The following is a 24030-nucleotide window of genomic DNA, read 5'->3' as shown; positions in this document are numbered from 1 at the left end:
GCTATCACAGAAGTGCTCCGTTTGTTAACGGAGTTGTTGAATGTTAAAATAAGGTGAATTAAATAAAAAATAAAGAACATCCTGGATCTGTTTCTTCGCTTTTCTTTATTTTTTTAATGTATTATAGAAGTATTAGATCAGGTTTTGGTATTGGTAGATGCTCAAAATCAAATGATTCAGACTCCAGGGCAAAAAAACCTGATCGGGACATCCCTAGTTGAAACATTAGCGTCTGCTCACTTCCTGTCATTTTTGAGATAAGTAATTCTGTAAAAAATAATTTAAACCAAGACAAATGTGACAACTTGAAGTTTATAAAAAAAATTTTAAGATGTCAAGATTCAATTTTCAATCATTTACACTTTAGTATACAAACATAAACTATGGAAATCAGCCGAAATGACTGATATTACGTTTTAGCATTGTGAAATGTTTTTTTTCAAAACTTTTGTGAAAAAATTTAAAGTGATGAGACAATAAAAAATGTAACCCAAAGTGACTACATTCTTTCGCAGCTTTTACTGTAGGTGTGTGGGTACAAGTGTGAAAAAAAAACATTAGCATCTGCTCATTTTTGAGAGAAATAATTCAGTAGAAATTATTTAAACAAAGATAAATGTGACAACTTGAATTATTCAAGATTTTGATTCAATTTTCAATCATTTACAGTACAGTATAAACAAACTATTGAAATCAGCCTAAATTACTGATATTACTGTTTAGTATTGTGAAAATTGTTTTATTCAGAACATTGGCGAAGAAATTTGGAGTGATTTGACAAAATATAACCTAAAGCGACTACATTTTTTCAGAGCTTTTAGATGTGCGAGTAAAAATGTGTGCTGAAACATTAGCGTCTGCTCACATCCCCTCATTTTTGAGACAGATAATTCAGTAGAAATATTTTAAACAAAGATAAATGTGACAACTTGAATTATTCAAGATTTTGATTCAATTTTCCATCATTTACAGTACAGTATAAACAAACTATTGAAATCAGCCTAAATTACTGATATTACTGTTTAGTATTGTGAAAATTGTTTTATTCAGAACATTGGCGAAGAAATTTGGAGTGATTTGACAAAATATAACCTAAAGCGACTACATTTTTTCAGAGCTTTTAGATGTGCGAGTAAAAATGTGTGCTGGAACATTAGCGTCTGCTCACGTCCCCTCATTTTTGAGATAGATAATTTAGTAGAAATTATTTAAACAAAGATAAATGTGACAACTTGAAGTTTATTGAATTTTTCAAGATTTTGATTCATTTACAGTAAAGAAAACAAACATGAACTACTAAAATCAGCCTAAATTACTGATGTTACATTTTAGCATTGTGAAAATTGTACTATTTTGCAAAACTTTGGCAAAGAAATTGAAAATTATGAGACAAAAAAAGCACCCACTTATATACACACACACATGCTTTCACAAAACAAACACTCAATAATCTTCATGTTTTACTTCATTTTGGTTTTCTCTTCAAATGAGTAAATGAATGTCTAGACTACACACTAAACCAAAAAAATTTATAAAACAAAATATACTTTGTATAAAAATATAGGCAATTACAAAAATTGTAAAGATAAGATGATTTTTTTGTGTGTGTGTGTGAGGGCTGTCCTGTGATAGTGATTGTGTGATGATGGCAGTGATTCATCAGTCATTACCATTTACAGTTGAAATCAGAATTATTAGCCCCCCTTTGAAATTATTTTTCTTTTTTAAATATTTCCCAAATGATATTTAACTGAGCAAGGAAATTTTCACAGTATGTCTGATAATATTTTTTCTTCTGGGGAAATTCTTATTTGTTTTATTTCAGTTAGAATAAAAGCAGTTTAACATTTTTTAGGTCAAATTTTGAGGTCAAAATTATTATCCCCTTTAAGCTATATTTTATTTTCGATAGTCTACAGAACAAACCATTGATATACAATAACTTGCCTAATTACTCTCCTGGCAAGTTAATCTATTTAACCTAGTTAAGCCTTTAAATGTCACTTTAAGCTGTGTAGATGTGTCTTGAAATATCTAATCAAATATTATTTACTGTCATCATGGCAAAGACAAAATAAATCAGTTGTTAGAAATGAGTTATTAAAACTATTATGATTAGAAATGTGTTGAAAAAAATGAAAATGAAATGAAAATCCTAACAAATGCAATTTAATATGATTGCATTTGTGTTAGAGAAAGGCCATGGTTTGATAGGTGGCAAAAGGTAACTGTGGGTCCTTGATGCAGACTGTTCAAGGCAAAAAATAATTAGCAAAGATTTAAGAATAACAGTTGTAACATAAGTTTTCTTTTACATAAATGGTTCATCACATTGTTATCAATTTGTATTTGCTCCAAGTACAAATTAAAAGGTTAAAAAATACATGAGGAAACCATCAATTACTGTTATTTACACCTGTTATTAAAGGGATAGTTCACCCAAAGTTCTGTCATTTACTCATCCTTCACTTGTTCCAAATTGATTTGAGTTTCTTTCATTTGTTGAAAACAAAAGTAGGTATTCTGAAGAAAGCTGGAAATATGTAACCATTCCCAGCAGGCACACAACATCATGAGACATAAATATTAGGTTAGATTTAGGTTGCAAAGTCAGGTGACAAATTCAATGTCTAACTAGCATCTAAGGACGTTGTTTTGACGTCCAATACCATCGTCAAATTATGTTGATATATAGTTGATTTTAGGTTGTGTTGATAAGTAATTAAAATCCAACCTCAAGTCAACATCTTACATCAACGTCATATATTTATTTGTCAGGTATGGCAAGCAAAATCCAACATCTGATAGACGTCATAGTGATAATGTCCACACATTGTCAAGCTGTAACACAATTAGATGTTGATATGTGGTTGATTTTTAGGTTGGACGTTGGGTTCTAACGTCAACCCGATTTTTAAATTTATTTATTTTTTTCCAGACAAAATGCAAAGTCCTCACGACGTTGAGGTAGAACGTCAATATGACATGTTGATGTCCTGTGCCTGCTGGGTTGATTTCCATAGTGTTTGTTTTTCTACCATGGATGTAAATAGTTACCAGTTTTCAGAATAAGATGAAGGCAACTCATAAAGGTTTGGAATCACTTGAGGGTGAGTAAATATTGAGTATCTTTTTGTTTTTGGGTGAACTATCCCTTTATAAACAAGTGGATGAAGCTAAAATCAGATTGCACAGTCAGTTTTGAGCTACTCTACTTTAACTCACTGAAAATACTTTAGACTAGATTAATTTTGTAGCATGAGCACTTATGCAACCAACTAACAAAAAAGACCTCGACGACGTACTGAATGTGATTGTTGTGGGACGTATTGTAGGAAATCACAACACAACTATGAATTTCATACTTCACTGTCAGAATTCATGGATTATGAGTGAAATTGTTCTTGTCGCTTGCTTTCCTGCTGTTTAAACGTAGGTTTATTCATTCATACGCTTGACGATGTAAGAGGAGTCTTAATAAAAATCCAAACACAAGTGTTCACACCTGAACGCAAGTTAAACACCAAATGGAAGCAGTGGCCTATTTATTTTAATAACTGCTATAAAAGTACATTGTTCATTTTATGATATGTAATTCATCAACTAATGTTAAGAAACATCTGTGTCTCCATGTGCTACTGTATATGAAACAGCAGTTGAGAATGCTTTTCCAGGCTGAAAAGACATACTTGAGATTTTGGCTCAACTAAATGCACAATACGAATCCTATTCATTACTTGCAGTTTACAAATTCCTTAAAAGATCGTCTATTCTTTGGCACAGAATCTATGAATTTTTGCACTGTTGGAGTCAAAACATATTTGAAATGTTTGATGTTTCTATTTACTGCAATAGATGTGGAGTTATTCATCTGCTGCTAGCATTTCAAACACAACTGGAGCAGATTTACTTCTTTTATCTCTCAATGTTACATAAAAGAGCTACCCAGCGATCAGTCTTTCTCGTACTTTCATCATTGTTTTCCTTAGCACCATTGTCACTGTTGCAGTTTTTGCCACACCAAGTGTTGTTGTGTGTATGATAACGCTTGATGTTTGTTCATTGGTCTGATGTTGACTCTGATCCTCTTACATGGGTGTATCTGCCACCTGTGTCTGGCTGGCGTTGTGTCCGTTGGTGGGTGGCGAGTCTGGAGATTCTCCATTGATGATAGGCTTGTCCAGTGGTTCTTGTTGAGGTAGAGGAGCCACAGACAGAAGTGTGTTGCCTTGGTTCTCTTGGTCCACTTGAAACGAGTCCTCAGCCTTTATGGAGACAACAGACATTATATATACAGATGAAGTCAGAATTATTAGTTCTCCTGTATAGTTTATTCCTCAATTTCTGTTTAACAGAAAGATTTTTTTCAACACATTTCTAAACATAATAGTTTTAATAACTCATTTCTAATAACTGATTTTTTTCTCTGTGCCATGATGACAGTACATAATATTTTCCATGGTATATTCCATGGTAGATGCTAATGTTCAGCTTGAAGTGACATTTAAAGGCATAATTAGGTTAACTAAGTGAGTCAAGGCTGATTTATACTTCTGCGTCAAGCGCACGCGTTTGCTCCTGCACAGCCTTTATGTGGTCGTGTAGCCCTCGCTGTTGATAATGCATAGCACAAGCTCTCTGATTGGTCGGCTTGGTAGATGACGAACATGGGCTGAGGACGCACCCGATGGAGCGAGTGTTTACAAGTGTCAATCCCATGAAGTTGCTCTAGATGGAAACTTAAACATAAAAACCTACTGCCAGCTAGCATTTTGGAAATGTTATTGCAGAGCAACACAGACAGCACACAGAAGTATAAATGCAGAACTACGTGCGAGGCAGGCGCGGTGGGTCATGCCGATCACTCAACGCAGAAGTATAAACCAGCCTTAAGGGTAATTAGGCCATAATGATTGTTTGTATTATTGTATAATGATGGATTGTTCTGTAGACAATCCAAAACATGTTGCGTAGGGGGCTAATAATATTGATCTTAAAATGGTAAAAATAAAAAATAAAAACTGCTTTTATTCTACACTGTAAAAAAATTTGAATCAACTTAAATTTTAAGGCAATCAGCTGAAGGACATTTTTGAGTTTACTCAAATCATGTCAAGTGCAGTCAACTCAAAAAAAAGAGCTGCAGCAAGTTGCATTACAATTTTGAGATGTCAACTTTCTTTTTCAGTGTAGCCAAAATAAAACAAACAGCATGTTCTCCAGAAAAATATATACAGTTGAATTATTAGCCCCTCTTAGAATTTTTTTCTTTTTTTACATATTTCCCAAATGATGTTTAACAGAGCAAGGAAAGTTTCACAGTATGTCTGATAATATTTTTTTCTTCTGGAGAAAGTCTTATTTGTTTTATTTTGGCTAGAATAAAAGCAGCTTTAAGGTCAAAATTATTATCCCTTTAAGTTATATATTTTTTCGACAGTCTACAGAACAAACCATCATTATACAATAACTTGTCTAATTACCCTAACCTGCCTAGTTAACCTAATTAACCTAGTTAAGCCTTTAAATGTCACTTTAAGCTGTATAGAAGTGTCTTAAAAATTTCTAGTAAAATATTATTTACTGTCATCATGGCAAAGATAAAATAAATCAGTTATTAGAAATGAGTTATTAAAACTATTATGTTTAGAAATGTGTTGAAAAAATCTTTTCTGTTAAACAGAAATCGGGGGAAAAATAAACAGGGGGGCTAATAATTCAGTGGTTTTAATAATTCTGACTTCAACTGTATATATTATAGGAAATACTGTGGAAAAACACATTGCTCTGTTAAACATCATTTTGGGGAAATATTTGAAAAAAACGAATTGACTTCAACTGAGCAAACCCTTGTAAAAAAATGGAAATGTTCTTAAAGGGATAGTTCACCCAAAAGTAAAAATGTCCTCATTTACTGTCCCTTCTTCTTTTGAACACAAGAGAAGATATTTTAAAAAAGACTAGAAACCTGTAACCATCAAATATGGATAAAATATCTTCTGTTGTGTTCAAACAAATAACGAAAGTCAAACAGTTTTGGAGCAAGTAAAGAGTGTAAATGATGATAGAATATTCAGTTCTGAGTGAACTATTCTTTCAGTTCATCCAAAAATTTATATTAACTAACTATTTACTCATTCTTAAGTGTTTTCAAAGCTTTAAGTTTTAAAGAAAACTATATTCTATGTTTAAAATTATTTTTGAAGAAAAATATTTTTTAATGATATGAACAATTTTATATATATTTATATTAATATATTAATATAATATAATATAAAATAATACAATATAATACAATATAAAACAATGTCATATTTGTATTGTAACTTGTAATGTGATTTGTGTAAGTCTTTGGATGCTGTAAATTTTTTTTTATACTTGATTAGGATTTTACCTGTAGATTGTTATTTAATAATACATTAGTGACATATTTTAAAGGTGGTAATTATCATTACAAATGTAAAAAAAACAAATATAAATATATTTAAATACATTAAATACAGTTAAAGCCTTCGGTTCAATGAATTTGCATGAATTATAACTTTTTACATTTTGATTCAGTTGTAAATAGCATGCATTAAAGTGTCTGGAAACCCCCCCACTGAATTTAGTTTGCACTTTAGTATTTCGCTTTATATTTTCATAATCTTTTTTAAAGTATGGCAAAGTGCACTTTGTTTCCTCGCAGCCTCCATCTAAATCATTTGGTATTTTAGACACTGCTCAGAGATTAGTAGGCCTTGCACTTACCAGTCGCATCCCTTTTGAATTCCCTCGATGAGTCTTCAGAATGTATCCAGCAATTAGCAAAGCAGCGAGAAGCAAACCCGCTATCAGAATAGAGATCAGGACAATTTTGGAGCGTTGGTCTATGTTAGCCACTGCCTCCTCTACATTCACCTAAACACAAACAAATAAGTTCACTTTTATGTGTTGCATCTTCGTTTTTACATTAATTAAGTGGAATTAAGTTTGTGTAAGCATCATAGCGTGTGTTTATTTGATTTGCCAGCACAACTATTTACCTCATAATGAGTTACAGCCTCACCTCACCCAAACTAAACTAAACCACATGGTAAAATATGCCATGTTTTTGATTCGGAGGCCTAACAGGGTGTGCATATTATTCACATAGACTGGAATCTGGGAGTAACGCTTAATTACACCACTGCTATGCAAAATCCTGATAGCAGATGTACAGGCCACATTTACTTTTCTTATTTCATGCTTGATTTTAAGAATGAATTCATTTTGTAGTCAATGCAGACATCCTCTCTTTTTTCACACTTCATATTAATTACATGATATGGATTTCAGTGTTGCTCACCTTATCTATAATGTTGTCAATGTTGAACTTCCCAGCCATTCCTTCAGGATCAGCTTCATGACAAGAGAGAATGACAGATTTTAGTCTGATTGATTTCATTACAGCTCTGCATGCAAGATATTTAACATGCTCCAACAAAATATTACATTGTATGGCAATTTAGAGCAGAATGTTCTGTTTGGAATTTAATGAATCATTCGTAATAGCCATGACTGTCCACAAACCAACAGCAGAGAGCTTCTGTTTTTCCAGTATGGTTGATTAAAACAGCTGTTCCATATGAATATGGGTAATCTGAATGTTTTTATTTTTTGGAACAGCTTGGACTATTTGGAATGGTATAGATCTTTGAATTTTCCCTTATACTGACGGTTTGCAAAGGGTATGACAAATTTTGCCCATACCGCTTTTTTGTTCTCAGGGTGTCCAAGGGGTCTTAAATTTAACAAACAAAATTTTAGGTCTGTTGAAGCTGGAAGGGCATCCGCTGCGTAAAACATGCTGGATATGTTGGCGGTTTATTCCGCTGTGGCGACCCCGGATTAATTAAGGTACTAAGCCGAAAAGAAAATGAATGAATAAATAATGAATGAATAAAAAATGAATTTTAGGCCTTACAAATGCCATGACAAAAGTCATGGCAATAAGGTGTTGTAAGTCTTAAATCATATTAAACGGGTCTTAATTTTCCTTTGTCTGTGTAAATCTACTCAATCGGAATGCTTAACAAAAGTTACATTCAGCTGAATTTAAATAATTGACATAATAATTGATAATTAACTTTCTTACAATAACATTTGTTTCAAAATTTGCCATGCATTTAGCTGTCTGCTGAGGACACTGATCTGGACACACTGTTGTGCATAAATTTAGTTTATTATTGTTTTTTTAAGTATATGTATATAACTTGAGCTTGTTTTTACACATTATTTAAATATGTGGCTAAGAAATGACTAAATTTGAATTATAATGGGGCAGGTGAAATTCTTTTCCACTGGCAATTACAAAAAACCCTTAGCGTTTTGCTCTGTACAAGTCAGAAATTTAATTCATGATGTTCTTAAGTCCTAAATTTGACTTATTTAACACAGAATCCTTGTGTTCAATTGTAAATAAAAGCTGAGAAATACACTCACCGGTCACTTTATTAGATGCACCTTACTAGAACCGGGTTGGACCCTTTTTTTCCCCTCAGAGCTGCCTCGATTTAAACTGCAGCAGATTGTCTTGATCATGTCTATATGCATAAATCCATTGAGTTGCTGTCGTGTAATTGGCCGATTAGAAATTTGCGTTAACAAGCAGTTAGACAGGTGTACCTAATAAAGTGGCCGGTGAGTGTGTATATATTTTTACCTCAATTATCCCCTTAAACATTGTCTTATGTTTTGGGCAAAGCCTCTCTGCCATTTCCAGTCAAAAATAAATTGCTGGTTGAATAAAAGTAACCAAGTCAGAATATGCCAGGGGCATGAATAATTTCGGCCTTGACTGTATACAAACAGACAGACAGACAGATAGATATATAGATAGATAAGAGGACAATTCAAACCTTCAATGCTGTCTCCATACACGATGACCTCATTAGTGTTGTCTATCTGATAGATTTCAAGTTTGCAGTCTTCACCACAGAGAACGTCTAGAACACTCTGAATACTGTCTTTAGTCTTTTCCTATTGGATGAAATAGATTATGTATTAAACGTTTTGTAATAAATGCAGGACAATTATAATAAATATGTTTAGCCAAATAATTAATAAATGTTAACACAAGGAAAATAAATCTGAGTGATACATTGAGCCTTTTCTCGTTTCCCCTTCTCGTTCTCTCATATTTCCGTCTTTCCTGGAATGTGGTGTAATGTGATGCCTGGATGTTCACGTTTTCTCATAGTAAAAGCCTCTTTCACAAGAATCACAGTTCTCCAAGGGAACATTGGTGAATTCAGAAATTCCAAACTATACAAATATTGTTAATAAACTATGAAAACTATCAAGATGTATAAGTGTTGTAAAGCTTTAACAATGTTGTTAATATGATGCTTGCATCAATATAATATTTCACTTACATTTTTTTTCTTTAATTTGCTAAACTTCTTTTTTTTCCTTCCTTTCTTTCATTCCTTCCTTCCTTTCTTTCATTCCTTCCTTTCTTTCTTTCTTTCTTTCTTTCTTTCTTTCTTTCTTTCTTTCTTTCTTTCTTTCTTTCTTTCTTTCTTTCTTTCTTTCTTTCTTTCTTCTTTCTTTCTTTCTTTCTTTCTTTCTTTCTTTCTTTCATGTCAAATTCTTTAAATGTTAGCTGATTTCTTGAAGAACCATTTTGGGTCCCTGATGTATTCTTTATGTGGTAGTTCTATGAAGAAACTTTAGCATCCAAGGAACATTTCAATTCATAAAAAAATTTTCTTTATGGTGGGGAAAAGGTGTTTATACTAATAAAATTTCACAAGTTTCACAAACATGGTTCTTCTACAGCATCACTGCAAAAACCCTCTTTGGGATCTTGATTTTAGTGTGTGAAAACCCCATTGAGCAATGTGAAAGTTTTTATGGGACCACTGATTCCAATAAAGAATCTTTATTTTTTAAGATGCAAGTGACCTCTTGAGATGAGCTTTTTCTGTTTTGTATAGTAGTAGATACACTTGTAGTAAATACTTCATTCTACTGACTCTTTACTGGCTCTGAAACTGAACCTAGAGGCCCGTGTGTGTATTTTGGCAGAGTTCCTGGTGTGGATTGTGAACTGCCGCCGCCCATAGTGTGTAATGGAATGCCATTGATGTGCAGCCACAAAAGTCCGCCTCCATGACTGGTCCACCCAACCAAACCTTAGCACGAGCACATGAGCCTCTCTATAGGCCAGGTTATAAAAAGACTTCAGTATCTTATATCAGAACTGGCAAAAAGAAGACTAATCTGATAGTCTGTCTATTATGTCTGTAAATGTCTGTCAAACTAAAGGAACAAAAATAATGACTTTTATTCTACATAATGCTGATCTTATTTCATTGTGGGTTTTCTGGAAGCTAATGTTGGCTTTTCTGAAATACTGCTGTAATTTACCAAAAAATATGATTAATCTGTGCGTAGCATTATTTATTTTAAAGTCATGTGCCCATTGTAGTCATTAATGAAAATAGCTTCTCCTTCCCCTTCAACATCATCTCTATTCTTATGACAATCACATGAGATCTACCAATAGCTAACCACAATGATTCAGTCCTAATAGACAGTGCACTCACATTCATAATACTGGGTTTGATATTAATATTGTTAATATTTATATTATTTTATTATTATTATTTGTAATTTTCAGAAATCCATATTGTATTTTTTTAAAGTGTAATTATGCAATTTTGTAATCTCACTGATGCAACAATATATATATATATATATATATATATATATATATATATATATATATATATATATATATATATATATATATATATATATATATATATATATACATACATATATATATATATATATATATATATATATATATATACATACATACATATATATTATACATATATATATATATATATATATATATATATATATATATATATATACATATATATATATATATATATATATATATATATATATATATATATATATATATATATATATATATATATATATATATACATATATACATATATACATATACATATATACATATATACATATATACATATATATATATATATATATATATATATATATATATATATACATATATACATATATATATATATATATATATATATATATATATATATATATATATATGTATATGTATGTGTACACCAAAAGTGCATTACGGTAATAAGTGTTTATAACCTATAACAATACATGGTGAAAGAAAAAATACTACTAATAAAAGAATAATAAAATAATACATTTCATAAATTTTTTCATATTGGGTGAAATATTATGTTGTCAATCTTATCTCATTCCTGAGAATATGTAATAATTACATTATTTTAGATTTTGCACTACAATTTAACTACAGATTTTATTCATGTTTTCGTCAACCAGGGTGCAAATAAACTCGCAACCAACTTCTACATTGCTCTGCTGAATAAATCAGAAAACTGGCACATTTTCCAAACTACATTTTTAATTTTTAGCCTTTTTAAACTATAGCCAATACCGAATCCAGAGTCTGCACTCACAAAATAAAACATTATTTCACCAGATTGAACCCAATTATCATAGAATAAAAACACTTACACATGTGGAGGAGGCCTTTAGTTTCAGCAGCACATCATGTTTGTATTGCTCTGGTTTTTTATTCACACAGACCACATTGCCCTGCAAAAAAAAAAAAAAAAAAAGACAGAATAAGACAAAAAGAGTTCTCAACCTACAGAATGCAGTATGCTTTCTCATATACTGTACATTGGGGTCAGTATCTGGAGTCGTATACCTTTGAAGTGACACTGTGTTTTTCAGGCTGGACTGTGTTGCTGGTTCTGGTACGTTGAGTTGAGTGAGCCTCACTGCCGCCATTTACTGTTGGTGTTAAATCATCCATGAACGTGGGTAAAATGATAATTTGAGAATTACCTTCAGGAAATTATGAAAAATATATTTGTTATTAAATTAATGAGAGATAGTTCTTCTCAAAGAGTGAACATCTTCATAGTGACTTCAACTATTGACAGGTTGAAATTAGTTTGTGTATATTATATTAACACTAAAATTAGGTCACAGACATTTTTATGAATGAAACTGCAAGTTTACGGAGCGAGGTGTGCAAGCTGCAAGTACATCATTAAATAAAATGTAATATAAAACTAAAGCAAAAAAAAAAAATTACTAAATAAAAAAATATTTAGTTTTGTCCACAATTGTAAGTGGGACTGCCAAATGATTAAATGTTAATGTAACATGGATTATATTTTATTTATATAAACTACATGAACTGTATTGCCATTTAAAACATCATCTTCATTAAAACAAATAACTAGTCCATTTTCTGACTTGTTTGGTAGCTGCATATGTTCATTATATTGAGGGGGCACAACAATGAAAGTCAAATAAAAGGCTAAAAGTTCAAATTAATATCTTTAAATACAAAGCATGTTCACATGGGTATTATAGCACCTTTTTGAATTCATCAATACATTTTTATTATGGGTTCATTTATTTGTTGAATTTAGAGTGGAATTAATACGTTTTTTTTACCTTTAGGTGTTGGAATGAGTAGATCCCCATCCCCACGGACCGCATTTTCTTCACAAATCACAGCTGTAACAAAGGGCAAAACATTTTTCAATATAATTTCAATATAATATAATGTTGGTCAATCCAAATGGTCAACTTTTTTTATATTCCCACATTTTAATATCATCTCAAACCTAGAATTCTTGCCTAAGATGGAGAAAAAAATAAAAACAAACAAACTTAAGTCTGTGCTCCAAAGCATTTAAGAGTCACAACAATCTAAGTTGTAAGTGTAATTTTAATTGTATTACAACTACTGCATAAATGTGATTTAGTACCATAGCATTGTAGAAAAACAGTATTAAAAGTATAGGACATGTTTAATTAAAACTGTGATTATAAAAATAGTTCCAAAACCCATTTGTTACTATGTTACCCTCACGATCAGTAGCGATCTAGCCTGTGCAGATCGCTGGAAAACATTCACTCATTACACGTCTGCCACTGAACTGGACTACATATCCAATCATGCACCTCACACACACACACACACCAGTTTCAGATCACCACTGATTGCTATCACTCAGCTGATGCTCATGAGGACTAATAACCTGGACTATAAACTCAGCGCACACACACACTGCTTTTCCAAGTTTTGTAAACTGTGAGCATTTCTAAACGTGTCCTTGTTCTGCCTTCCGTGGTTTTTGACCGTTGCTTTGTTTATTGTTTTATGTAGTTTGTTGTTTTGTTGCCACCCGTCCCAACCATTCGTCGGTTATTCTGACCATTCTTTGGATTACCTATATCAATGGTCTCAAACTCAATTCCTGGAGGGCCGCAGCTCTGCACAGTTTAGCTTTAACCACCTCCAACTCACACCTGCTTAATAGTTTAGTCTTGAACACTATGATTAGTGTTGGACCACAAGTGTGCAGACCTGCGGTCCTCCAGGAATAGAGTTTGAGACCTATGACCTATATGCTCCAGTTTGCTCATGTTTTGATCATTGCCTGCCTGACTATTCTGTTTATTAAGGCTGCATGAAGCTAACCTTCCTTGCCAACCACATTTATTATGATTATATTACATTTGTTACTATATTATTTTATGTTTTGTTACTTTTATTATATTCATCAAATAAATTAAGCTTTGGTGAGAATAGGAGATTGAATAAATAAAAAATAGAGCACAATAAAAATAATCTTGCAGGGAAAAACGGGCAACCCCCAACAACTTAACATCATGGTAACTTTTGCATAGAAACATTTAATCCAGAAATACATCTTGTTAGATATTAACAGTGTTGGATAAGTTACTTAAAAAAATAATGATTACAAATGACTGATTACTACTGGAAAATTGTTATTGATTACAGATTACTAATTACTTTACTTTGAAGTTAATTTTCAAACATATGAAATATATACAGTACACAGTAACTCTTTTAGTGATTTAATATTCACTGAAAAACATTACAATGGGTTTAACACAGTAGCTTGACATATTCAAAAGACTTAAAGAGTTCATCCAAAACTTAAAATTCTCTCATCATTCACTTGTTCCAAAAATGTTTGACTTTTCTTTTTTTTTTTTTTTTTTTATACAAAAAAGACAACACAAATAAAACTGGATGCTTGTAATCATTGACATCCATTGTATGGAAAAGCACTGCAGTGTTTGGGTGTTCTGTGTTTGTCTGAGGAAATTAGTCTACTAATGTGTATATTCCATAAAAAGTATGAGGATGATTGGTAAGATGATGATCTTGTCGCGGTTTTCATCTGGTGCGCCTAGAAAATGCAATTGCGCACAATATGCATACCATTCAAAATAACGAACTTGCGCACGCAAAAGATACGATTATATGAACGGCCCCATAAGCAGCTACACTTCTCTTCACATTCAGGAGATACATTCACTCCCGATTCTGTTGGGCTGCTGTGTTTTTGGGCGCCTTGGTGACGAGTGTTGACAGAATGCTTTCTCTTCAAGTGCTTGAACAAATTGCAGTCGACAGTTCTTTAAAGACTGGACATAGACTGTATTTCATTATGCTCAATGAAATTAATGTCTGTATTTCCACTTGAAGAAGCAGCCAGTCTCGTCAGCAGCCATTTCAGCTCGCATTCTCCAGCATTTTAAAAGCACATACTTATTATTAATTGACATTGCAGCGGAAAACGTGATTTAAACTATGCATTTTTTTTCCTCTAAAAACTTTATTTGTAGCGGAAGTAACGCAATTACATTGACCTTAGTAACTGTTATCAAATTACACAAATTTAAAAAGTAATTTGCTACATTACTGCATTCCCCAAAAATGTAATTAGAATACAGTAACCCGTAACTGTGGAACGCATTACACCCAATTCTGGATATTAATGTTAGGTAATAAAAGTTAGTTAATAGTATTAAGCTGTAAAAATTTAATACGCTGTAAATAATACATGCTGTAAATCATACATTTAAATATTGTCACACTTTGGCGTCAGCTCCATAGGTTTAAAACCCTAGAAGCATCTCAGAGAAATTAGTTATCGACTTGTTTTCTTTCTTTATCACCAGCAAGCATTATCTGAGTAAAATTTATACTTGTGTTTAAAGATAACACACAGAAGTTGCAGTCAAAATTGCATACTTGTATTTTTAATATCAGAAAACGGTGTGTGAGATGAGTAGCATGTCCAAATTCTTAGTACTGGAAAAACAGGAGAGATTCGGAAACATGCAATGAGTGTATGTTTTAATATTCTATAAGGCCAGAGGTGAGAATTTATGAATGGAAGAGAAGCGGCACAACTGATCATGACTGATTTGCATCCAAAGCCCATTAATACTACTTGCATTCATATTATAAAGAAGATACTTTTCTAATGGTCATGATGTATGTTCAAATTTTAAACATAGTAGCTACGATAGGAGTAGTATGCGATTTTTGGATGCAGATGGAGTCTGGCTGGAAAACTTCTTTTGAAATATTGCTTCAGTTTCTGGTCCTGGTTTAACTAGAGAGCTGAATGGCAAAGTATCTGACTGTGTTTAATTGACCGTGCCCAAGCTAATTCAACTGAGTGGCATATGTTTATAAAAGTTCACATTCACTGAAGTATATTTAGCATTTTCTTGGCATTCTTAACTCTGTTTTTAAGTCATTTAAGTTGCATAATGTTTTACAGCGCCAGTGGAATGAACACTGACCTAATTCCCAGTTTTGGCACTGTGCGGCTCTGCCAAGAGCTGGACTGCTATGAATCAGTGAGCTGAATATCCTGCGGTAATTAATGGACCGACTGAGCATGAATACATCAGAACAGACTGAGCTAATGAAATCTTAACCCCGGCCCTCCCCCAGTGCTTACAGGAGGTCATAACCTCTGACCTCTACCCTGACCACTGACCAACGCACACTCTGCTGGACACCACAGAGAGAGACGCTCAGAGAATTAAGAGAAAAGATGACTGAAAGAAAAAGGAGGCAAGATGAAATAAAAGATTCTTTTATTTACATCCTTCTGTAAGCATTTCTCATTTGCACATGGTTATGTGCTGAAAAATTTGATTTATGTGTGTTTTCTGCTTGAGATATTTTAAATAAAGCAGTGATTCTAGTTTTAAAGAGAGCTTATTTCTTGTCTTTGGTCATGTGTTCAGTGCTCAGCAAGATACACATGAAACCTTAAAGTGAGACAGCACTGGATCAAATCACTGTCAGAGGCATTTAATGCGCTCAATGACATCCGTCCCATCCATTAAAATGAAACCAATTAATTAGCATTATTTGCATAATTATTTTGAGCATTACAGAGATGTAGTAATTATGTTGGCTTCAGAAAGAAGTTAGCCTCGTGCTAACAACATGGTAAACCATAGCATTGCCTGGCTTCATACTAAAACTTTCTGACAACATACTAATGATTGTAGCATAATGCTAACAGCATGCTAATTGTTGCTATTGTAGTAGTAAAATGTAAAATGTTAGCACCCTGGCACATGGGTAGCAAAACCTTAACAACCATCTAGATATTAGTAACCACATAGCAATGACCAAGAGTACCCTAGCTTATGCAGACACCGAAATCACTCATATTACCCTAGTAGCCACATAAAATACAATAGCAACAGCACAGAAAAAGCATAGCAGCCACCCAGAACACCATAACATCTGCCCAGTTTACACCTAGCAACCATACTAAACACTCCAGCAGCTGTCAAACATTCATCCAGAATGCCCTAGCACATGCTTAGCAAACACCCATTTTTCTCTAGTAGCCACCTAGAATACCCCAGCAACAGTGTAGTAACACCCTAGCAACTGCCCAGATTACCCCTAGCAACCATCCAGAACATTCTAACAACTGCAATATATCCATTCTGAAATCCTTCCACTTGCCTAGCAAACACCCATTTTCCCTAGAAGCCACCTAGCAACACCCCAGCAACTGCTCAAATTACACCTAGCAACCTTCCAGAACATTCTAGCAACTGCCTAATATGCAACCAGAATGCCCTAGCACATGCTTAGCAACCAGCCACAATAGCTACCTAGAATACCCTAAGAACACCTCAGCAACCACCCAGAGTACCCTAGCAACATCCTCCTATTATTTTGACCACTACAAATTAATTGATTTAAACTTCCAAATCATTTCAAACACTTTGAGACTTTACAGTTTTTTCAAATTTTAAGGTGCTCTATTTTAACGATCTAGGCGCAAAATCTAAAGCGCATGGCGCAAAAGCATTAAGGGTGTGTCTTAATCCACTTTTGCTATTTTAAGGATGGAAAAATACAGTTAGCGCCCTGGGGCATGGTCTAACAGGGTTATGCTTGTTTTCTTAATGAGTTATAGGTAGGGCCAGACGGAATCTGCGGACATTTTTTGCTATTTCTGCGCCGAATTTTGGTAAAAATCTGCGGATTTATGTGGAATGATTTTGGGAGTATCATAACTAAAACCTTAACATATGAAATAAAAAGGAATACCTTTTTAACTCTTATTTAATGTTTACAGTGCAAATCCAATTAGATCCACTTTATTTGGTAAACAAAGCAAGCCTCTCATAATGTATCTACTAAAAGTACAAAATATTACTTTGCAACTATATTGTAAATAAATCATATAAATATTTTCGTATTTGTCAATAATATTACTGAAATTAATTTTAAGACTGAATAAATATGAATTTACACACATTTACACAAGTAAATAAACAGAATCAATGATGGGCTAAAAATCTGTGGAATTCTGCATGGGCAGATTCCGTGTGGGCCTAGTTATAGGTGTGTTTTGAGCATAACGTGCATTAAACCAATCAGAGTCTCCTCTCTCATTCCCTTTAAGAGTCAGTTGCGTCACGCCATGGCGCATTTGCATGGCGGACTTTGTAAGTGGAAAAATTGAACACTTCATAGTGAGAGTGTTAAACAGACCATCTGCAATGAGAGAATGAGCCTCCTCCATTCGGCCTCTTTACTTTCTTTTTCTCTTTATTTTTACTCTTTACTCCTTTACTTTCATGGTTGAGGAAATGGTGTTGTACGCACTCTACTGAAGACATCCATTAGTCTGCATATTTAATTTAGTTTAAGCGCAAAGATTTTTCAAAACTTTTTCTAAATTCAGTTTTAATTTCCAGCAAATGAATAAATGAACAAATAATAATAATAATAATAATAATAATAATAATAATAATAATAATAATAATAATAATAATAATAATGAAGTGTGGTCAAAAAATAATATTTCAGCAAATAGGATTGTAAAAAAAATATTTGCTGTACTCTCCTATTCACTTTTTTAAAGTTTCTGCTACTGAGAAACCCAGACATGTGAAAAGGGTCTATTCTTATGACCCATGAAGTGACACATACGTCTGTAAAACCCGACAGGTGGTCAAATCTAAAATTTTATTAAAACAAATATAAATGTGTTAACACTTTGGACCTGAATAGGCACTTAACTAACATGTTCTGCTCTGGACTTAAAACTTGCTTTTCAGTTGGTCAATAGTTATGTTTCAGTCCAAAAATGCAAATTAACTTTAAGCGCAAAACTAGAATATCATATAAAAGACGTGCCATTAAAATGGCGTTTCCATCAAAGTTCCCGTCAAAGTGAACAAAATCGTCACTTCCTAATTAATTGGTGCCAAATATCAACAGTAAAAATTAAATTTGCTGCAGTAGGAGAAGCGTGAAGCTTTGGTGGCATTTGAAGGCGTCAGACACGGAGCACAGACGCTCTTGATTCTGGAGGTAATATCATAATAACACTAATACTGAAATGGTTAGAATGACCAAAACAACATTTCTCTTCTCATTCTCCTCACATGATCTCTTTTAACAAAATCACATGGTCTTTTTTTAATATGCATACTGGAATTAGTTTGCTAAAAGTGTTTTCATTGTAGTTTATGCGCATCTTTTCTTATCAAATAAAAAGTTTATCCTGCTCATTTATATGCTTATGTTTTTTTTATGCGCAATTTTAAAATTTATGTGCATCTTGGCATTTCCATCAACCGGTTTTGCGCATAAAAATAGGTGGATGGAAACATAGCTAATGGTGCAGTCTGTTTCAGTTCTTCAAAATAGTAACACGCCAACGATGCGCCTTAACACACCTCTATTTTAGATCGGCATGCTCACGAGTCCACAAAGTGGCGCAAATGGATTTGCTATTGAAACAACGTGGGGCAAAACGTGAAAATTAGGGATGCTCTGTTATGAAAATAGCAACAAATCGCGCCAAACACTTCTTGCGCCGTATTGCGCCGGGTGTATAATTGGGCCCTAAGGCTAAGCTGAACATCAAGCCAGCCTCAAAGTTTGTCTCATCATTTACAATGTAGTTTAATCTGGTCTTTTAATTTTGTGATGGCCATTTTTCTGGCAGCCAGTAAATATTAAATCTCATGTTTTATTTTAGGCAGCACAGTGGCACAATGGGTTGCACAATCACCTCACAGCAAGAAGGTTGCTGGTTCGAGCCCCGGCTGGGTCAGTTGACGTTTCTGTGGGGAGTTTGAATTTTCTCCTTGTGTTTGCGTGGGTTTCCTCCGGGTGCTCCGGTTCCCCCACAAGTTCAAAGACATGAGGTACAGGGGAATTGGGTAAGCTAAAAAATGTCAGTAGTGTATGTGTGTAAATGAGTGTGTGTGGATGTTTCCCGGTGATGGGTTGCAGCTGGAAGGGCATCCGCTGTGTAAAACATATGCTGGATAAGTTGTCGGTTCATTCCGCTGTGGCGACCCCAAATTAATAAAGGGACTAAGCTGAAAAGAAAATGAATGAATGAATGTTTTATTTTGTCTGTACATTACAGTAGTCATGTGAGTGAAATGAGATATGGAATATGATTAATCTCTTTGATCTGGATAAAAAAAATCATATTTAAAATGCAGTCTCAATTGTTCCATGCTAGTGCTTTGAGGGAAAATTCACCCAGAATAAATTGGGTTTATTTCAGTGGCTTGTTTTGCTTGAAAGAGCAAATCAGGTAATGGCTCAAACATGTTCAATAATTTGCTCTGAATGCAATTTGGAGAATGCAATTTGCCATCTATATCAACTGGTTTTGAGTGTTAGTTTGTGGAGGCGTAACTGTTTAGTGAGTTCATCCCTCAGCGTTTTGCAAATTAGATTTAGAAGCAAAATTTAGGACATCCCCAAAGCATCTAAGCGAATACATTCTGTCTAATACATTCAGCAATTTTTTGTGTAAGTGGTTGATTTGGTGTAAAGGCTCAAATCTGGGGGGCTGTTCTTTGTGTGTGGATTACTCCTTTAGCTGGATTTGATTGTTGATGATTTGACATGATTTTGCTTTTGTTTGGTTCTTTTAAGTTCATTCTAGAGTTGCTGTTCTCATAGCAACAGGTCTCTAAGCTCAAACCTGCTCTGGGCCAGCTTATTTCATATAAACAAGATTAGATTGTATCGTTTTAAAGGCACAATATGTAAGTTATATGTCAAAATATCCAAAAACCAGTAGAACAGTGTTGTATACATTGCATTCCAAGTGGCACACTATGCACAATGTACTTATGCACTTACACTAGGGCTGTGCGATTTAATTGAAATCGAATCGCAATTGCAATTTGAAACAATGCGATTAGTTAATTGCAAGAGGCTGCGATTTGAAATATGTATTATTTAATTTGCCCTGCCCAGAGCAAATGCATGACTGCTGTCTGTGTGTGACACACTTACTAGCCAATTGAGTGAGCACACCTTCGTTCTGCCCAATCAGAATTGCACAAGCAAACTATGCGGAACGCCCACAATTAAAAAAAAAACAAACAAACAGGAAAGCGCGGACGAGTGGGATAATGATGTCTGCCACTTCAGAAGCATTAATAGACTAATTAATATCAAAGAAAAAAAGCATTGGTATTATGGGATTAATTTGGTTTCAAAGTCACAGACCCTGAACAAAAACAGGTAATTTTTAAGAGCTGTTGCAGAATTGTTGCCACGGCATACAGATTATTGAGCTGAAGCCAAAAAATGCCCCAGTAAAAGCTTTGTGATAAGATTTACTTTATGCAAGTGTATAGGATGGTTATCCAAGAATAAAGATGTTAGGGGCCATTCACATTTGGCGTGTTTTGCACACGCAAGTTTGTTTTTCTTTATGTGCAACCGAAACATGTGTACATGCAACGACAAAACTAAATTTTATATAATATGATGATGATGATACTAATTTGACTAATGTCCATGAAGCAGAAAGAAGGAATAATAAGTCAGGGAGGTAACTAAGACATCATAATATTAATTCTTGGCCATAAGTCGGGTCTAAGACAACAGATAATTCTATGAAACAAATATTTTTTGTACGGACCGAGTGATTGCATGCTCAACCGTTTCGTGAGGTGCGTGATGCGGCGCCAGGCCAAAGTATAAATCAGCCTTAAGATGTTTGTTTGTTTGTTTTTTCTGTAGTTCAATGGTGCATCTAACCTGTCTTCAGTACTGTTCAATTGAAATACATTTATTTTACCACAAATTTTGTGATTTTGCATTTTCTCTTTATTTGTATGCGTGTTTTTGACATTGTGATATAGGTCTTAAATTTAATACTTAATGGTCTTAAAAAGGTCTTAAAATGTCTTAAATTTGACATTGATATCTGCAGAAACCCGGAGTTCACCGAACTCAACGCTGTTTACCGAGTGTAATCACAAATACAGGGACACTGGAGCGTTTGAAAGTCACGTAGATCAGCTGGTTTGTCTATAAGCTGACATACGAGTGATTGATGATGAATCGCAGTTTTAAAACACTCCAGTGTTCCTTTATTTGTGGTTACAGTGGTGAGTTCGGTAAACTAATGACCTTCACAGCCAATCACAGTCATTTCTGCTGAGCACGTGAACACAATGGCAAATCAGTTTAGAAACGTGCTCCACATCGCTCAAATGTTAGCAGGAAATGGACGTTTTTAAAATTTCAGTACCGATTGGTATCAAATTCCAATATCATGACAACCCTAATACTACCATGATAATAAGTCTTGAATATTTTAGCTCCTCCATGAAAACGATTTCTGCATGTGTCCCATAGGATGTAACGAAGAGCACACCTTCCATGATTCCACACTCAGTCAGGCATCATCAAACTATGTTTTGTTTCTCGCCATCTAGTGATGGAAAGTACATATTGTGCCTTTAAGTGAAGATGCTAATTTGACTTTAATACTCCTGAATTATGAAAGGGCAGCCTCCGAGTATAGTGAAATGTTCCACATCCTATCAGCGGTACAGATTAATTCATGCCAAGAGTTTTGTTTTCATCACCACAAGCTGAAGTAAGCAGATGGGCATATTCAGCTCTGGTTTTCTCCTCCCGTATTGGAGTATCCTCCTCCCTCCTGCTTCTCTGAGCCTCTTGTTCCCATCATGACCTCACCTCAGCGGTATTTACTCATTCACTGGCTCCCCTTCGGCTCCTACCAAATTAATATGGGTTTGTTTATTTCCCTGCTCATTAATTGGTTAAATAGAGACAAATGTGTGTGTTATCAGGCGTATGTTTCTGTGTGTCTGCTGTTCTAAGGCACATTGTTTTGATAGTTTAATTTAATATAGAGACACTCGCAGACAGAGCAACTGTGCATGCGTCTTAACCAAAACAGATGTTATGATGCTTGTGATTTAAAGAAGGGCTTCGCACAGTAGCGAGTTTGCTAAAATGAAATATTTCATTTGGCGTATTAGAGCAGTTAACAGAGGTGACCCTAAATTAATCCTTGGCTGCAATCACTGATTCTGCTTCACCTCCTCCCTCCCTTCCTGTAATCGGACAGATATATTGGTTTTTAATGAAGAGTAACTGCCAGCAGTTTTGATAATGTACAACATGTTTTGATATGATGCAAGTAATGCTAAAGTAGTAGTTAGTTACACAATTTACAGTGATAATGTTCATTTTACTGATTTTTTTTTTTTTTAGTTTCAGTATTAGTTTTCGTTTTTTTTTTGTAAATTAGAATATTTGTTAGTTGCAAGATACAAAATCAGAATAAATATTGTATAATAAAAACTCCAATTGCCATCTACACATCCCCAAATTCAAATACAACTACCCATAAGATAGCAGCCTTAAGTAAAATATGCGTGCATGGTTGATTTTGAGGTTAAATACACAGTAATGATGGGAAGTTTGGATCTTTAACGGGGTTCACCGCTTCTCAAATCTGATCTCAGTGTACTGTTCTAATAACGGAGTAACTCAGTATTTATTGGTTTATTTTGAGTCAGAGGGGGGTTTCAGGCATGTAACAAGTAAGTTGTTTGTGGATAAGTGCTTGACGTTACTGGAGATGTGAATCATTTCAAATGATTCAGTTCAATTTGGTTAATTAGTTTAACTGGTTCACTTAGAAGATCCGGTTAAAATGAACTATTCGTTCGCTATCACAATCACTAATACAGAAATAAAACCCATTATTGGGCAGAAATGTGTTAAATTTAATACTATTCAAATTCAAAACGAATTGCAATGCGACACAACCCATTTGCTCATGCACATTAAGCAAGATCATACACAACACACATTAAAAGAAATGAGTACTCATGTGGACATAACACAACATCTAAATCAAGTCATTTTAGCATGTCAAAGTCAAATTTATGCATACAAAATATATTTTGCGTGCGCACATTTAGAAAATCTCAAAGACAGGTGCTCGATCAAAATATACAAAATATATTTTCCCAACAAAAAAATTGTGGCTAGTGAAAATAGCGAGTGGCTAGTAATGTTGGAAATCTACTAGCCACAGTGGCTGGTCATCAAAAAAGTTAATGTCAAGCCCTGATTATAAAACAAAGTAATCATTATGTACAATTTAAACATTTTGGTTGAAAACTTCAAATGAGTTAAAGTAACATAAAAATATGTGTTATCATTACTATTGTCTAATTTAACAAATATATTATAATTGTAATTTTTTTACTGTGCGTGTTATATTATTATATATTAGTATAATTAAAGTATACTATAAATGTTTA

At 33.7% G+C, this 24030-nt stretch overlaps 1 protein-coding gene across 4 annotated transcripts in view; it reads right to left on the bottom strand.

Moving 5' to 3' along the window:
- Nucleotides 1–3528: 3528 nt before the first annotated feature.
- si:ch211-286o17.1 (uncharacterized) overlaps nt 3529–24030 on the bottom strand; it is a 30999-nt gene continuing 10497 nt past the window's right edge. The window contains exons 2-8 of one of the 4 annotated variants that reach the window (XM_056460435.1): nt 12532–12594; nt 11771–11922; nt 11575–11655; nt 8880–9000; nt 7328–7380; nt 6751–6900; nt 3529–4265 (exon numbers count right to left, since the gene is read on the bottom strand). In XM_056460435.1, the coding sequence (XP_056316410.1) occupies nt 4089–4265; nt 6751–6900; nt 7328–7380; nt 8880–9000; nt 11575–11655; nt 11771–11922; nt 12532–12594 (797 nt within the window). In that variant the 3' untranslated portion in view covers nt 3529–4088. Of the gene's footprint in view, nt 4266–6750; nt 6901–7327; nt 7381–8879; nt 9001–11574; nt 11660–11770; nt 11923–12531; nt 12595–24030 lie in introns of all 4 variants that reach the window. The other 3 variants (XM_056460434.1, XM_056460436.1, XM_056460437.1) reach the window with 3 other exon arrangements.

The sequence above is a fragment of the Danio aesculapii genome, chromosome 6 (genome assembly GCF_903798145.1).
Source record: "Danio aesculapii chromosome 6, fDanAes4.1, whole genome shotgun sequence".
NCBI lineage: Eukaryota > Metazoa > Chordata > Actinopteri > Cypriniformes > Danionidae > Danio > Danio aesculapii.
Note: the sequence above shows the minus strand (reverse complement) of the source record. Positions and strands in the feature narration are given on the sequence as shown.